The sequence below is a fragment of the Plecotus auritus genome, assembly GCF_963455305.1.
Source record: "Plecotus auritus genome assembly, chromosome: 6".
Taxonomy (NCBI): Eukaryota; Metazoa; Chordata; class Mammalia; order Chiroptera; family Vespertilionidae; genus Plecotus; species Plecotus auritus.
The window spans coordinates 156429668-156444325 of record NC_137773.1 but is presented as its reverse complement, the minus strand read 5'-3'; the positions used below and the strand labels follow the sequence as shown (position 1 = coordinate 156444325).

At 41.6% G+C, this 14658-nt stretch overlaps 1 protein-coding gene across 1 annotated transcript in view; it reads right to left on the bottom strand.

Annotated features, from left to right (window-relative positions):
* Positions 1-14658, bottom strand: part of KCNH8 (potassium voltage-gated channel subfamily H member 8) — a gene marked incomplete at its 5' end in the record, with an annotated part of 235657 nt that overhangs the window by 18867 nt on the left and 202132 nt on the right. Inside the window, 3 exons of the mRNA XM_080675534.1 lie at positions 3953-4029; positions 6424-6530; positions 7219-7574. Coding sequence (XP_080531660.1) covers positions 3953-4029; positions 6424-6530; positions 7219-7574 — 540 coding nt within the window. The remainder of the gene's footprint in view (positions 1-3952; positions 4030-6423; positions 6531-7218; positions 7575-14658) is intronic.

Here is a 14658-nt window from a genome sequence, read left to right as displayed (position 1 = left end):
ATGAGTATGAGAGATCTTGTTGAGAAGGTAAAAATATTCTAAAACTAATTTATGGTGTAGGTTGAACCACTCAATAAAGATACTAAAAATCATTGAATTGTACACTTGAAATGGGCAAATTTTATGTTATGTCAAATATATCTTAACTAGAGGCCTGGTGCATGAAATTCGTGCATGGGGGTGAGGGTGTCCCTCAGCCCAGCCTGCACCCTCTCCAATCTGGGACCCCTCGAGGGATGTCCGACTGCCCGTTTAGGCCCGATCCCACCAGGCCTAAACTGGGTCCCCCCAACTGCCCTTCCCTGCAGGCCCGGTCACCCCCAACTTCCCTCCTCTGCTGGCCTGGTCACCCCTAACTGCCCTCCCCTGCAGGCTTGATTGCCCCCAACTGCCCTCCCTTGCAGGACTGGTCCCTCCCAACTGCCCTCCCCTGCTGGCCATCTTGTGGTGGCCATCTTGTGTCCACATGGGGGCAGGATCTTTGACCACATGGGGGCAGCCATCTTGTGTGTTGGAGTGATGGTCAATCTGCATATTACTCTTTTATTAGATAGGATAGAGGTCTGGTGCATGGGTGGGGGCTAGCTGGTTTGTCCTGAAGGGTGTCCTGGATCAGGGTGGGGGTTCCCTTGGGGCATGGGGCGGACTGGGTAAGGGGCCTGTGCTGGTTTTCAGGCCGGTCATGCCCCCCCGGCGACCCAAGCAGAGGCCCTGGTATCTGGGATTTATTTATCTTCTACAATCGAAACTTTGTAGCCTTAAGTGGAGGCCAAAGCAGGCCAGGGCTGCAGAAGCTTGGCTTCCTCCATTGCCGGGGGCAACCCTAGCCTCCTGCTTTCTCCAGCTCTGTGGCTGCTGCCATTTTTGTTGGGATTTATTTATCTTCTATAATTGAAACTTTGTAGCATTGAGTGGAGGCCTGGGCTGGCAAGGGCAGGTGGAAAGCTTGGCTTCCTCCATTGCCGGGGAAACCCAAACCTCCCTCCTGCTCTCTGTGGCCACAGCCATCTTGGTTGGGTATATTTGCATATTTGCTCCTGATTGGCCGGGCTAATCTGTGGGGCAACCGGTGGGGTGATTGGGGGCCCCCCACTAGCACCTACGTTGACAGGCCTAGCGCCTCCTGGCACCGCCTGTTCACTGGCCCCGCCTGCCGCCTGTTGCCTCCCTCTGCGGGGCAACTGGCGGGGCAATTGGGGGGTGGGGGAGGTCCCTGCTGGCACCTGCCTTGGCTGGCCTGGAGCCTGTGGGCTGTGGGCAGTTCCTGCATTGAGTGTCTGCCCCCTGGTGGTCAGTGCGCATCATAGTGACCAATAGTTCCGCCATTAGGTTGACTTGCATATTAGGCTTTTATTATATAGGATGATTTACCCAGATCATCTCCATTTCTTTTTTTTTTTTTTTAATAAATCTTTATTGTTCAGATTATTACAGGTGTTCCTCCTTTTTTCCCCCCCATAGCTCCCCTCCACCTGATTCCCCACCCCACCCCATGCCCTTACCCCCCGCCACTGTCTTCATCCATAGGTGTAAGATTTTTGTCCAATCTCTTCCCGCACCCCTCACACCTCCTTCCCCCTGAGAATTGTCAGTCCACTCCCTTTCTATGTCCCTGATTCTATTATATTCACCAGTCCATTCTGTTCTTCAGATTTTTTATTCACTTGATTTTTAGATTCACTTGTTGGTAGGTATGTATTTGATGTCATTTTGTTGTTCATAATTTTTATCGTTACCTTTTTCTTCTTCTTCCTCTTCTTAAAGAATACCCTTCAGCATTTCATGTAATCCTGGTTTGGTGGTGATGAACTCCTTTGGCTTTTTCTTGTCTGTGAAGCTCTTTATCAGACCTTCAACTCTGAATGATAGCTTTGCTGGGTAGAGTAATCTTGGTTGTAGGTTCTTGCTTTTCATCACTTTGAATATTTCTTGCCACTCCCTTCTGGCCTGCATAGTTTCTACCGAGAAATCAGCTGACAGTCGTATGGTACTCCCTTGTAAGTACCTAACCGTTTTTCTCTTGCTGCTTTCAAGATTCTCTCTTTGTCTTTTGCCCTTGGCATTTTAATTATGATGTGTCTTGGTGTGGTCCTCTTTGGATTCCTATTGTATGGGGTTCTGTGCACTTCCTGAACTTGTAAGTCTATTTCTTTTACCAGGTAGGGAAAGTTTTCTGTCATTATTTCTTCTAATAGGTTTTCAATATTTTGCTCTCTCTCTTCTTCTGGCACCCCAAAAATTCGGATGTTGGTACACTTAAAGTTGTCCCAGAGGCTCCTTACACTATCTTCATATTTTTGGATTCTTTTTTCTTTTTGTTTTTCTGGTTGGGTGTTTTTTGTTTCCTCATATTTCAGATCTTTGGTTTGATTCTTGGGGTACGTTGATCTACCATTCAGTTTCTGTATATTCTTTATTTTAGACAGTGTATGCTTAATTTCTGACTGGTCCTTTTCCATTTTTTTTGTCATTCTCATTAAGATTCTTAAAGGTCTCACTAAGTTCCTTAGCGGTTTTTAGAAGATTCTTGAGTAACCTTATAAATGTGGTTCTGAACTATATGTCGTGCAGTAGTTTGCTTTCCTCCATTTCTTTCATTTGTGACATGTTTCTTTGTCTCTGCATTTTGGCTGCTTCCCTGTGTTGATGGAGTGGTTTTGTGTGGTAGGTGACCTATAGGGGCCAGTAGCTCAGCCTCCCCAATCACCTGAGGTGGACGCTCTTGGTACACCCCTTTGTGTGCTGAGTGCAAAGTCTTGGTGTGGTTAAGCCTTGATTGCTGTTGGTACACTGGGAGGAATTGACCTCCAGGCCAATTGGCTGTGAGGACCTGCTGTGTCTATAATGGAAGAACTGTTGCGCTGGAGACACGCTTATGGTGCAGGACTTGTTTCAGTGGGGCTTTGGTGCTCACTGAGTCTGCCTCTTGAATGTGTCACTTATGGATGTGAGGAGTTGAAATCTGGTGTCTCACACTGACCACTAGGTACACTGGCTTTTGGATCTCCAATGGGGTGCAGGTCAGCTACTGTCTGAAGACACCCAGCAGGAGGTACAGCGAGAACTACAGTTTTCTCCTCTTTGCTTGGGTTTGGAGGTTTTGGAGCTGTCTGACCTGGGCTGCAAGTTTGCTAGGTTAAGCTGCGATAGGGCAGGCCATTCATATGCTAAAGCCGCTGCTTAGAGCTTGGGTGGGTTTGTAGGTTGGGCTGGGCGGGGTCTCAGGGCGTCACTAGGCTAGGGCGTGGCAAACAGCGATGGCTGGCAGTTAGCCGGCTCTGCATCTCCGACCATGTCCCCGCGTCCCGTGCCCCAGCGCAGTAAACAATTATTCCTGCGTGCAGCTCTGCAAGCAAGCCACCCTCACTTTCCGACCCGATGGCAGATAGTCCAGCTTCTCCCCGTAGGAGTTTGGGTCCCCCGCGTCTCTCCAGAAACTGGGTTTCAGAGTAATCGGGGGCTTGTCTCCCTTCTGGTTGAAAAAAGCAAAGCCTGCCACCAGCCTGGATCCTGCGTGCCTCCGTACCTCAGCTTTTCAGTGCTTGTGCATGTCTCAATGTTCTTTTCTCTTTCCTTTTAGTTGTAGAACTTCCACTCTGCCAGCTTTCCTGTGGTTCTGGGTGATAGACGTTATGTCTTTTAGTTGTAGTCTTGAAATTGTTGTGCGAGGCAGCAGTTTAGGTGTTTACCTACGCCGCCATCTTGGATCCTCCTATCATTTCCATTTCACAGTGCACTACAAGGTAAGCATAATAACTATCCCCTTCTACTCATGGGGAATCAGAACTTGAGAGTGGGTAAGTGATTTATCAAAGGTCACATAACTCATATGAGCCTTAGTGGGAGTTCATCCATGGTGGTCTGACAGCAGAGCCCATACTTGTAATGACAATATTATAACATTTCTCTTCTTACCACTCCAGCATGACTAAAGGAAGAGAAAGCTCCATACCTCACTGTTGAGTTTCTTTATCTGCTGCTTGGTCTCCTCTGCCTTGATGAAGAGAACAGCAGCTCCAATCTCTGGGTCTGAAAAGTGACACACATATATAAACACAGAATGAGTCCTTTAGGAATAAATATCATATTTGAGAATTGGGTCAATAGTATTAGGGAAGGAAGCTTGAGCTACTGCCTTTAGAGATTCCTGGTGTAATTTCCATCTCCCTGGGATTGGGCAAGCATCTAGTATTCCTCTGGATGGTACTAGTACATGATACACTCTTTGGAACCAGGCACACACCAGGGTGGTGACTGTGACTATAGTGACTGAACGTGAACATGGCAATCCTCCTTTTTGTATGAACATAATCACCACTATGTTGCAAGAGGTCACATTTTCTTTTCTTTGACAGTTCTCTAAATATATATTACAGCCACTGCCCACGCCATAGAAAAGGGATGTTCTTTTTTTCCTCTCTATTTTCCCCCCTAAATATTGATTTCTGTGCCCATGTGAGTATTTTCCTCCCACCTCTATTTCAGGTGCTAATCTCCACTGCAGGTTTTCTGTCTCCTCCCATGTCGCTCTAAAAGATAATTTCTCCAATTTCCTGGTTCTCTCATCTCTACTTTCTCTACCTTAATCTTCCAAATGCATTTATTTCTGTCAGGGACAAAAGTACAGATGAATCATTGCTGGCCGCAGTAGAAAGGATATATGTATATTATGATATAATCATTCTAATATTCTAATTCTGGTCAATTATGGGTAGAAAACTTGTTTGTGGGAGAAAATTTCATTCAAAACAATCAGAAGTGGCAGAGTAGTAAAAACTCATTTTGCAGAGGTATTTTGCAAAGCTATGCAAATGAATGAATGATGAGAGATCATATGCCACAGGCTAGGCCTCCTTTAGAGACAATAGCAATGAATAAATAAAATATAATTGACCTTCATGAAGCTTAGAATCTAGCAGGGAAAAGATACACTTGAAAAGTAATTATGCAATAGGTTTGAATTTCATACTAAGGGAAATAGGGAATATTAGGAATCAATTTATGTTTTTTAAAATGTTAACTCTATATGGAGAAAAGTATGAGATCAGAGAAGAGACTTTGGTAGCAATGCAGGCAAGAGATGAATGTGGCAAGGAAAAGGGTGGAGACAGTAAGAATAGAAAGTCCTACAACCGAGAGAGATGTAGGAGATAAAATCAAGAAAATGTGTTGCTTGAATGAATGAGTGTAGGCATAGATGTGGGGAAAAGGGAGGAGAGGAAGCTAAGAAGGTAGTGGGAATAGGTGGATGGACATGGTAAGGTTCTGTGCAGCATCTCCAGGCCCAGGTGAGCCAACAAAGAAAACTTCCAAATGGGCCCCGGGCCCCACAACCAGCTTTCATGGCAAACGCACCAATTTGACTATAACTATGATTTCTGTGCCCCTTACCCTAAGCAGAGTAATATCAGCACATTTAAGTCAAAAGAATACATTAATGAGGATTGTTGATTGACATCTGCATTCCTCTCCCTCTCCCCCACCACCCAATCAGTGAGTCTTACAAGGACCCTCCCATTTCCCCAGAAGATGATGAGTGTTGGGAAAAAGAACTGTTGATTGAGAGGGAATACTGGTATTCTACCAACTGTACATTCAATTGTACATTCACAAGTCTTTCTTAGGCTTGGCTTTGTTCATGGAGGGACTTACTAATTAGCAGGAGGGGATATCAGAGCTGGGCATGAAGGAGAGGAGAGAGTTGGCAGGGGATTACTGGCCTTGTATCTGGTAGTTTGCTGGTAATGGTTGTATAGTTTATGCCCATTTAATACTTCTTTATTATTCTTTTTTAACTATAGGGGTGTCTTCTTTATAATTTATTTGTCATTTCTGGCCTCTTTCATGTTGTTAGATTCATTTTTATGGCCAAGAATGAAAGAGAGAGAGAGAGGAGCCTGAGCTATGTTTGGGGCTACCCCTTACATTAATTCACCATCACTAGAGGGTAGTACTTCATATAGTTTTCCATCATTTCTACTTCTGAAGTTGTTTATCCTCTGACAAAATGCAAGTACATAGCCTCTCACCAAATAAATTGGTTAAATATAACCAATGTTCCTACAGTGCACAACCAACACAGCATTTCCTCTGGGGAGTGTTTTTGTGGATTAGTCTACATTTATAATAGGAAAATATGGTCACCCTCTGATGGTGTGTTAGGAGACTCAGAAATTTGAGTCTCCTAACACACCAGTTACCTTGGCTGGTAAGTGGCAGGTAAATGGCAGGACATCTAATCTGGACAGAGGAGCAGTTACAAATGGTATCTTAATAACTTGGAGATAACACAGGCTCAAGTCAAATTATTCCATGACATTGGTCAATCCTATCACATGGAAAATATTCTTTTTAACTTCTAATGCCAAACATTAGAAATTAAAAAGAAATATTTCCCCTTGAGAGCAAGCTAAATATCTGTACCTCCAAGAGGAGGAGAAATTCTGGGTTCTGGCCTGATTCGTTCAGAGCCAAAGTCAAAAGTCTGGCTTTCTTCACTACTGTTTCCATCTTCAATTCCATCAACAATCCTGTTTAAAATAAAGGAAATTGATTAATTGTGAATTTATATTCATGGGTTCCAAAGTTTCTAAAAGACTTAAAAATATTGTGTTAAATTTCTAAATTCTAGATATTCTAGAGCTATGCTATTCAATATGGCAGACATTAGCTTTATAAGAGTATTGAGCACCTGAAATGTGGTTAGTGCAAATTGAGATATGCTGTATGTATAAAATACACACGGGATTTTGAAGATTTTAGTAAAAAAAGTAAATTATTTCATTGGTAATTTTTTATATTGCTTACATTTGAAATGACCATATTTTGGGGCATATTGATTTAAATAAAATATATTATTAAAGTTAATTTCACTTGTTTTTTTTTTACTTTAATAAATATGGCTACTAGAAAATGTAAAATTATTTGGTTCACACTTTTAGTTCAGACTGTATTGTATTGAATCCTTTTGAGAATATGATTAAAACTATTTATTCTAAAAAAAAAACCTACCAAAATTCTTATTTTTTCTCATATCTGCACATACATCCACATAGAGGCAGAAATTACCCAAAAAACTCAGGAAAGCTGAAGCATCCAGGCTAGGATCTTGTGCACTAGAAAGATCCAGAAGGCTGAATAATTTACTAGCCAGGTTCTGATCTGAATAAAAGGCAGCCATTTTCACCTGGGAAAGAATTAGCTGATGTGAATTCTTACCTTGGACTAAGGTCTGGGGGTGCAGCACTATTCAACGTTGAAAGCTGCAATTTCAAGTTCTTCTCTTTCCTTTTACTGTGATTAGGTGGGTCAGATTCCTGTTTGGCTTTTGGGGAATTTGAACTGGAGACTCTGATAGGTGAGTGAAATGGCACTGTTCCCGAGGCCAGCTGCTTCAAGCTTAAACCTAGATAGCTTTTATTGCTTCCAACCTTCTTGTTCCGTGTTGAGGAGGATCCCCTCGTGTAGATAGGAGAGAGGGAGGCTGTCTCCTCTTCTTCCTCCTCCTCATCTTCCTCATCTTCCACAATGGATGGGAGTCTCCTGTTGATGCTGCCATTTCCCTTGGCCTCTGACTAAAACAGTGGACAATATAGATTAGTATGAATTACAAAGACCTCTTGAGAGGTATATCATTTACACTGGAGGTTCTATCAGAACAGAGTCCAATCTCTTAAAGACTTACTTCTCATCAAAACGAAAGACTTTCAAGATTTTGCTATAAGTTATTCAGGTGTTAAAAGTTCCTCCATTGATAAATGGTGCTAGGGAAAAAAAAGTCTCTCCATTTATGATCTTTCCCAGCCTACCCTCTCTGCTTTCCTGGTATTAGCCCACCAACCCTTCTTTTGGTCTTTTAAACTCTCTTGTTGGAGAGCTGTGTGAAAGGTGTATTTTACCAAAGTTTGCATCTAGGTTTTAATCAACCTGCCACCTGTAATAGTATATAATGGCATGCTCTTAAGAATAAAGACGTTTTTAATTTTACTGGAAGTTCTTGGGCTTTGTTATTTTAAATTTATAAAGTCTTCAGTAGAACTTGATGTGGAGATCAACTAGCAAAATTGAAATATCCTTGAGAATAAAAATCTTTCCTATTTGGATCACATAGATGAAAGAAGATCAGCAGTGTCCTCAGCTACTGTTTCCTGCTTTCCTTTTGTTGGAGTCGGTTGGTAGGAAATGGAGAAAACCATTCCATCTGCTCCCTTGAAGAGCCTTGGGAAAGGAAGGAGAAAGTCTTGCCAAGCCTCATCCTAGGACCACTGGGCTCTTGACTGGGGTCATTAAACCTTATAGGCTAAGAAGAAGTAAGGGAGAGAATGGGAAAGGACAATTGAGGTGATGATGGAGGGTCAGGATAGAGAGGGCAAAGGCTAAACTAGTGGCCCTGGGCAGAGTCAACTGTAAATATTTCTTGCTCTGCCCCAGACATGGCTTCCTTGCTCCAAAAGCTCAATTTTTTTCTATGCTTTGGTTTCTTTTGAAGATACAGTCACTTACTAGTATACCTGCCCATCAATAATTTTTAATAAAAATGAGATAAACTGAAAAGACCTACTAATACTATTTAAATCTCACGAGTTCTGGAGGGAATAATGGCGGCGGAATAGACAGACGTGTTCCGAGCCTTGCCCTGGAGCAGAAAGAAAGAACAGCTGAGGGTCGCACAAGGAGTGTTTGTTGGCTGGTTGGGAGACAGCTGAATTCCAGAAGGAGGTGGGGGACTGCTAAACGGGGTTCCCCTGACCTGGCAGCACCAACTGTGGCTGGGTCCCCTCCCGGAGCTGCGGGCTTGGACGCGGAGTCTGCGCCATATTGATCCGGAAAGTGGAGCTTATCGGAAGCCTGAGAATCCACAACTGCGGCACCCAAGGAACGACTGCGAGCCCCAGAACAACGCTCCCCAATTGGCGCAAACACACGGGTTCAGAGGAGCTCTACACTCCACCACGGAAAGGTCAGATTTCGCCTGGGATAAGGTGAGGTCTCTGGTCCTGGCGGGAGAGAGGAACGCGCGTTTTGCGGGAGCTGGAGGACCAGGGAAGTCTGGGCCTAGAAAAATCCATGGCTGTAGGGGCTGGCGTGATCTGTGATTGTGGAAAGGGGTCCTTAGAGCTGCTAAGAGAAGGGCACTCTAAAAAGCAACCCATTTTGATCTGACGTGCAGGGACACCCTAAAAATTTCAGGCAGTCCAGACTTACGCGCAGCCCCTGCGTTCCCTGGGTGCCTGGGCTTACGCGCAGTCCCGGAGTTCGCACAACTGGGTTTTTTCCTCTTGAAATTCTTGCTTCTGATTACTAAGCCCAATACATAGGATCACCCAGTTGGGGACACCCTGGGAGACTGCAGGGGAAAGTTGTTTTTCTGGAACCTGGGGATCGGAGCAAGGAGTGACCATCGGAGAGTCAGCTCTGAGGCAGCCCACTCCCACAAACCGGTAGTGAGTGCCACAGGGAAAGGAGGCTCTAACACTGCCTAGAGAGGCCATAGATAGACCCGGAAGTCAATCCAGAAACACTGCCACCCAGGGGCTGAATCACAAATTGACTCTTGTGTAATCAAAAATAAAGGAATACGAGAAATTAAGACACACGCCTGCTTAAAATCAGGACTGGCTTACAATACTGAAGAGCAGTGGATCGCAGGGAACTGCAATACTGTCTGGACTGAGAAACAGGTGTGCCAAACAGAAAAACAGAGGAAGTGAATGACCTTCACTACTTCACATCTTATTTTTACCTTTTATTTTTTTATTTTTTTTAATTTTCATTTTTTGCATCTTTTAATCAAGAAACTTTTTTTTCTTTTTTCATCACTTGATTTTACCTTTTTAATTATTACATTTTTATTTTCAATCCGTATTACTACTGCTATTTTATCTTTTTTTTTTTTTAAAGTGTCATTTTATTTTCTCTTCATTTTATTTTGGGATTAGGGATCTACATTCTATTTTTATCTTTCCTTTAGCATCGTTTTACTCTATCTCAACTCTACCTTTAGGCCATCACTCTCTTCCTAACCTCCCCCTTTTCAGTGTCCTGTTTATCTTACCCTTTTACTGCTTTAGATTTTCCCTATTCTTTCTGTTTACCGCTTGTTAAAATTTCACCCTACTTACATATCTAATCTCCAATCCCCTGCTCCAAGTCCACATACACCTCTCCCTTCGCTGTCTGAGCTATCCATAAACTTGTCCTTCTCTCTGTCCTTTTGTTGTTGTTTGCTTGAATGTAGATTATATTGAATTTTTATGATTTTTTGTGAGATTGTTCTGCTTATTCTTCTTTTGTTTATTTTTTTGTTTGTTTTGTGCTTCAGCTTTCCCTTGCCTCACTCCATATTAGTTGGTGTTGTAGTTTGTACTAATCCCCAGGCACTTGTTGCTGGAATTTGCTGGGATTAGTGATTGTTGTATTGGAGTTTTATCCCCAATATATATAGTCTGTTCCCCTTTCTCTCTTAGTCACTTTCTTGTCTCTCTTACTTTTTTTTTTCTTTACTTTCCCTTTTCCCAATTTCATTTTCACACTCCTTTTTTCTTTCTTTCTTTCTTTCTTTCTTTTTCCTCTTCTTCTTTCTCTCCTATCACCTAATTTGCCTTTCTCTGGTGGTCACCTATATTGGAGGTTATTAATATCGTGAATACATTCCTGTTCAGTGCCTTGTGAGTTGTACCTGGTAGTGCTGTAGTTTGTGCCTTTAAATCAACCCAGGAGAGAGAGAGAACTACATAACCAGACACCCAGAGAAGAGAGACCATGGGGAGACAAAGAAGCAGCCCGCATATGAAAGAAAAGCAGGCATCACCAGAAAAGGAAGTAAACGAAATGGAGGCAAGCAACCTTCCAGAAAAAGAATTCAGAGAAATGGTCATAAGGTGGCTGAAAAGAATGGAAGACAAATTCGACAATATGAGCAAGAACCAAGAGGAAATGAAGAAGAACCAAGAAGAAATGAAAAATGACATCGCTGCTGTAAAGAACTCAATAGAAAGCATCAAGAGTAGACTAGAAGAAGCAGAGGACCGCATCAGTGAGCTAGAAGACAAGATGGAAAAAAATACCCAAGTAGAGCAACTTCTAGAAAAAAAAATTAAAAGGCAGGAGGAGAGTCTAAGGGAACTTTGGGACAACACGAAACAAAACAACATCCTCATAATAGGGGTTCCAGAAGGAAAGGAAGCTGAGCAAGGAATAGAAAACCTCTTTGAAGAAATAATGACAGAAAATTTCCCTGATATAGGGAAGAAAAAACCCACACAAATCCAAGAAGCTCACAGAGCTTCCAAGCAAAATGAACCCCAAAAGACCGACGCCAAGGCACATTATAATTAAATTGGAAAACACCAACGACAAAGTAAGAATCTTAAAAGCAGCAAGAGAGAGACAGAAAGTTACATACAAAGGAACCCCCATCAGACTAGCAACTGATTTCTCAACAGAAACTCATCAGGCCAGAAGGGAATGGAATGAAATATACAAAGTCATGCAAAGGAAGGGTCTGAATCCAAGAATACTGTACCCAGCAAGGCTGTCAATCAAAATTGAAGGTGAAATCAGGAGCTTCACAGACAAAAAAGGACTAAGGGAATTTATTACCACCAAACCAGCAATGCAAGAAATGCTAAAGGGTCTGCTGTAAAAAAAAAAAAAGAAAGAAACAGGAAGCGAAGAAGTAACACAGGGGTAAAGAATAGGAATGGCGACAAATAAGTACCTATCAATAATAACTTTAAATGTAAATGGATTAAATGCCCCAATCAAAAGACATAGGGTAACGGATTGGATAAGAAAACACGACCCATATATCTGCTGTCTACAAGAAACCCACCTCAGAAAAAAAGACGCACACAGACTGAGGGTGAAGGGATGGAAAAAGGTTTTCCAGGCAAATGGAACTGAAAAAAAAGCTGGGGTAGCAATACTTATTTCTGACAAATTAGATCTCAAACTGAAGGACATAACAAGAGATAAGGAAGGCCATTTCATAATACTAAAGGGAGCAATCCAACAAGAAGAAATAACTCTGGTAAACACATATGCACCCAATACAGGAGCACACAAATACATAAAAAAACTCCTGGAGGATATCAAGGGAGAGATTGACAGCAATACAATCATAGTAGGAGACTTTAATACCCCACTATCACCATTGGACAAATCCTCTAAACAAAACATCAGCAAAGAAACATCAATCCTAAATGACTCACTAGACCAGATGGAATTAATTGACATCTTCAGAACATTTCACCCCAAAGCCACAGAAAATATACATTCTTCTCAAGTGCACATGGGTCATTTTCAAAGATAGACCATATGTTGGGACATAGGCAAAGTCTCTTCAAATTCAAGAAGATAGAAATCATATCAAGCATCTTCTCAGACCACAGTGGCATAAAACTGGAAATCAACTACAATAAAAACAACCCAAAGAAATCAAACACATGGAGACTAAACAGCATGCTATTAAACCATGACTGGGTTACCAGAGAGATCAAAGAAGAAATAAAAAACATCATGACAACAAATGACAATGAAAACACTACAATCCAAAATCTATGGGACACAGTGAAAGCAGTCTTGAGAGGGAAGTTCATAGCTCTACAAACCTACTACAAAAAACAAGAAACAGGGGTAATAAATTACCTAACCCAACAACTCAAAGAGTTAGAAAAAGAGCAACAAGAAAAGCCCAGTGTAAGCAGAAGGAAGGAAATAATAAAGATCAGAGCACAGATAAACGACATAGAGACCAAAGAAACAATACAAAAGATCAACAAAACCAAGAGCTGGTTCTTTGAAAGGATAAACAAGATTGATGAACCTCTAGCCAGGCTCACCAAGAAGCAAAGAGAGAGGACCCAAATAAACAAGATCAGAAATGAAAGAAGTGAAATAACAACAGATCCCGCCGAAATACAAAGGATTGTTAAAAAATACTACGAACAACTCTATTCCAACAAACTGGACAACCTGGAGGAAATGGACATATTACTAGAAAAATATAACCTTCCAAAACTCAATCAGGAAGAATCTAAACAGCTCAACATGCCAGTAACTATGGAAGAAATTGAAGCAGTCATCAAAAAGCTTCCGGCAAACAAAAGCCCGGGGCCAGACGGCTTCACAGGAGAGTTCTACCAAACATTCAAGGAAGAACTAAAACCTATCCTCCTCAGACTATTCCAAAAAATTCAAGAGGAAGGAACACTTCCAAGCTCCTTCTATGAAGCCAGCATCACCCTAATACCAAAACCAGATAAAGACAACACAATGAAGGTGAATTACAGGCCAATATCCCTCATGAATGTAGATGCCAAAATCCTCAACAAAATTCTAGCAAATAGGATCCAGCAGTACATCAGAAAGATCATACACCATGACCAAGTAGGATTTATCCCAGGAATGCAAGGATGGTTCAATATCCGCAAATCAATAAATGTGATACATCACATAAACATATTGAGAGATAAAAATCACATAGTCATATCAATTGATGCAGAAAAAGCATTTGACAAAATCCAACACCCTTTCTTGATAAAAACTCTCAACAAGGTGGGAATAGAAGGATCATACCTCAACATAATAAGAGCTATATATGATAAACCCACAGCTAACATCATACTCAATGGGCAAAAGCTAAAACCATTTCCCCTAAGAACAGGAACAAGACAGGGATGCCCACTCTCACCACTCCTGTTTGACATAGTACTGGAAGTATTAGCCATTGCAATTAGACAAGAAGAAGAAATAAAAGGCATCCAAATTGGAAAAGAAGAAGTAAAGCTGTCCTTATTTGCAGATGACATGATATTGCACATAAAAAACCCGAAAGACTCCATCAAAAAACTAACAGACTTAATAAATGAATTCGGCAATGTAGCAGGATACAAAATTAACACCAAGAAATCTATGGCATTTCTATACACCAACAGTGAACTTACAGAAAGAGAGACTAAAAAAGCAATCCCATTTTCCATCGCACCAAAAAAATTAAGATACTTAGGAATAAACCTAACCAAGGAGGTAAAAGACCTATATGCGGAAAACTACAGGACACTGAAAAAAGAGATAGAGGAAGATGTAAACAGATGGAAGAACATACCATGTTCATGGATTGGTAGAATCAACATCATTAAAATGTCCATACTACCCAAAGCAATCTATAGATTCAATGCACTCCCCATTAAAATACCAACGGCGTATTTCACAGACCTAGAAAGAACTCTCCAAAAATTCATCTGGAATAAAAAAAGACCCCGAATAGCCACAGCAATCCTGAGAAAGAAGAATAAAGTAGGAGGGATCTCAATACCAGATTTCAAGCTGTATTACAAAGCCACTGTCCTCAAAACAGCCTGGTACTGGCACAAGAACAGACATATAGATCAATGGAACAGAATAGAGAATCCAAATATCGACCCAAACCAATATGCGCATTTAATATTTGACAAAGGAGGTATGAGCATACAATGGAGTCAAGACAGTCTCTTTAATAAATGGTGTTGGGAAAATTGGACAGATACATGCAAAAAAATGAAACTAGACCACCAACTTACACCATACACAAAAATAAACTCAAAATGGGTACAGGACTTAAATATAAGACAGGAAACCATAAAAATACTGGAGGAATCCACAGGCAGCAAAATCTCA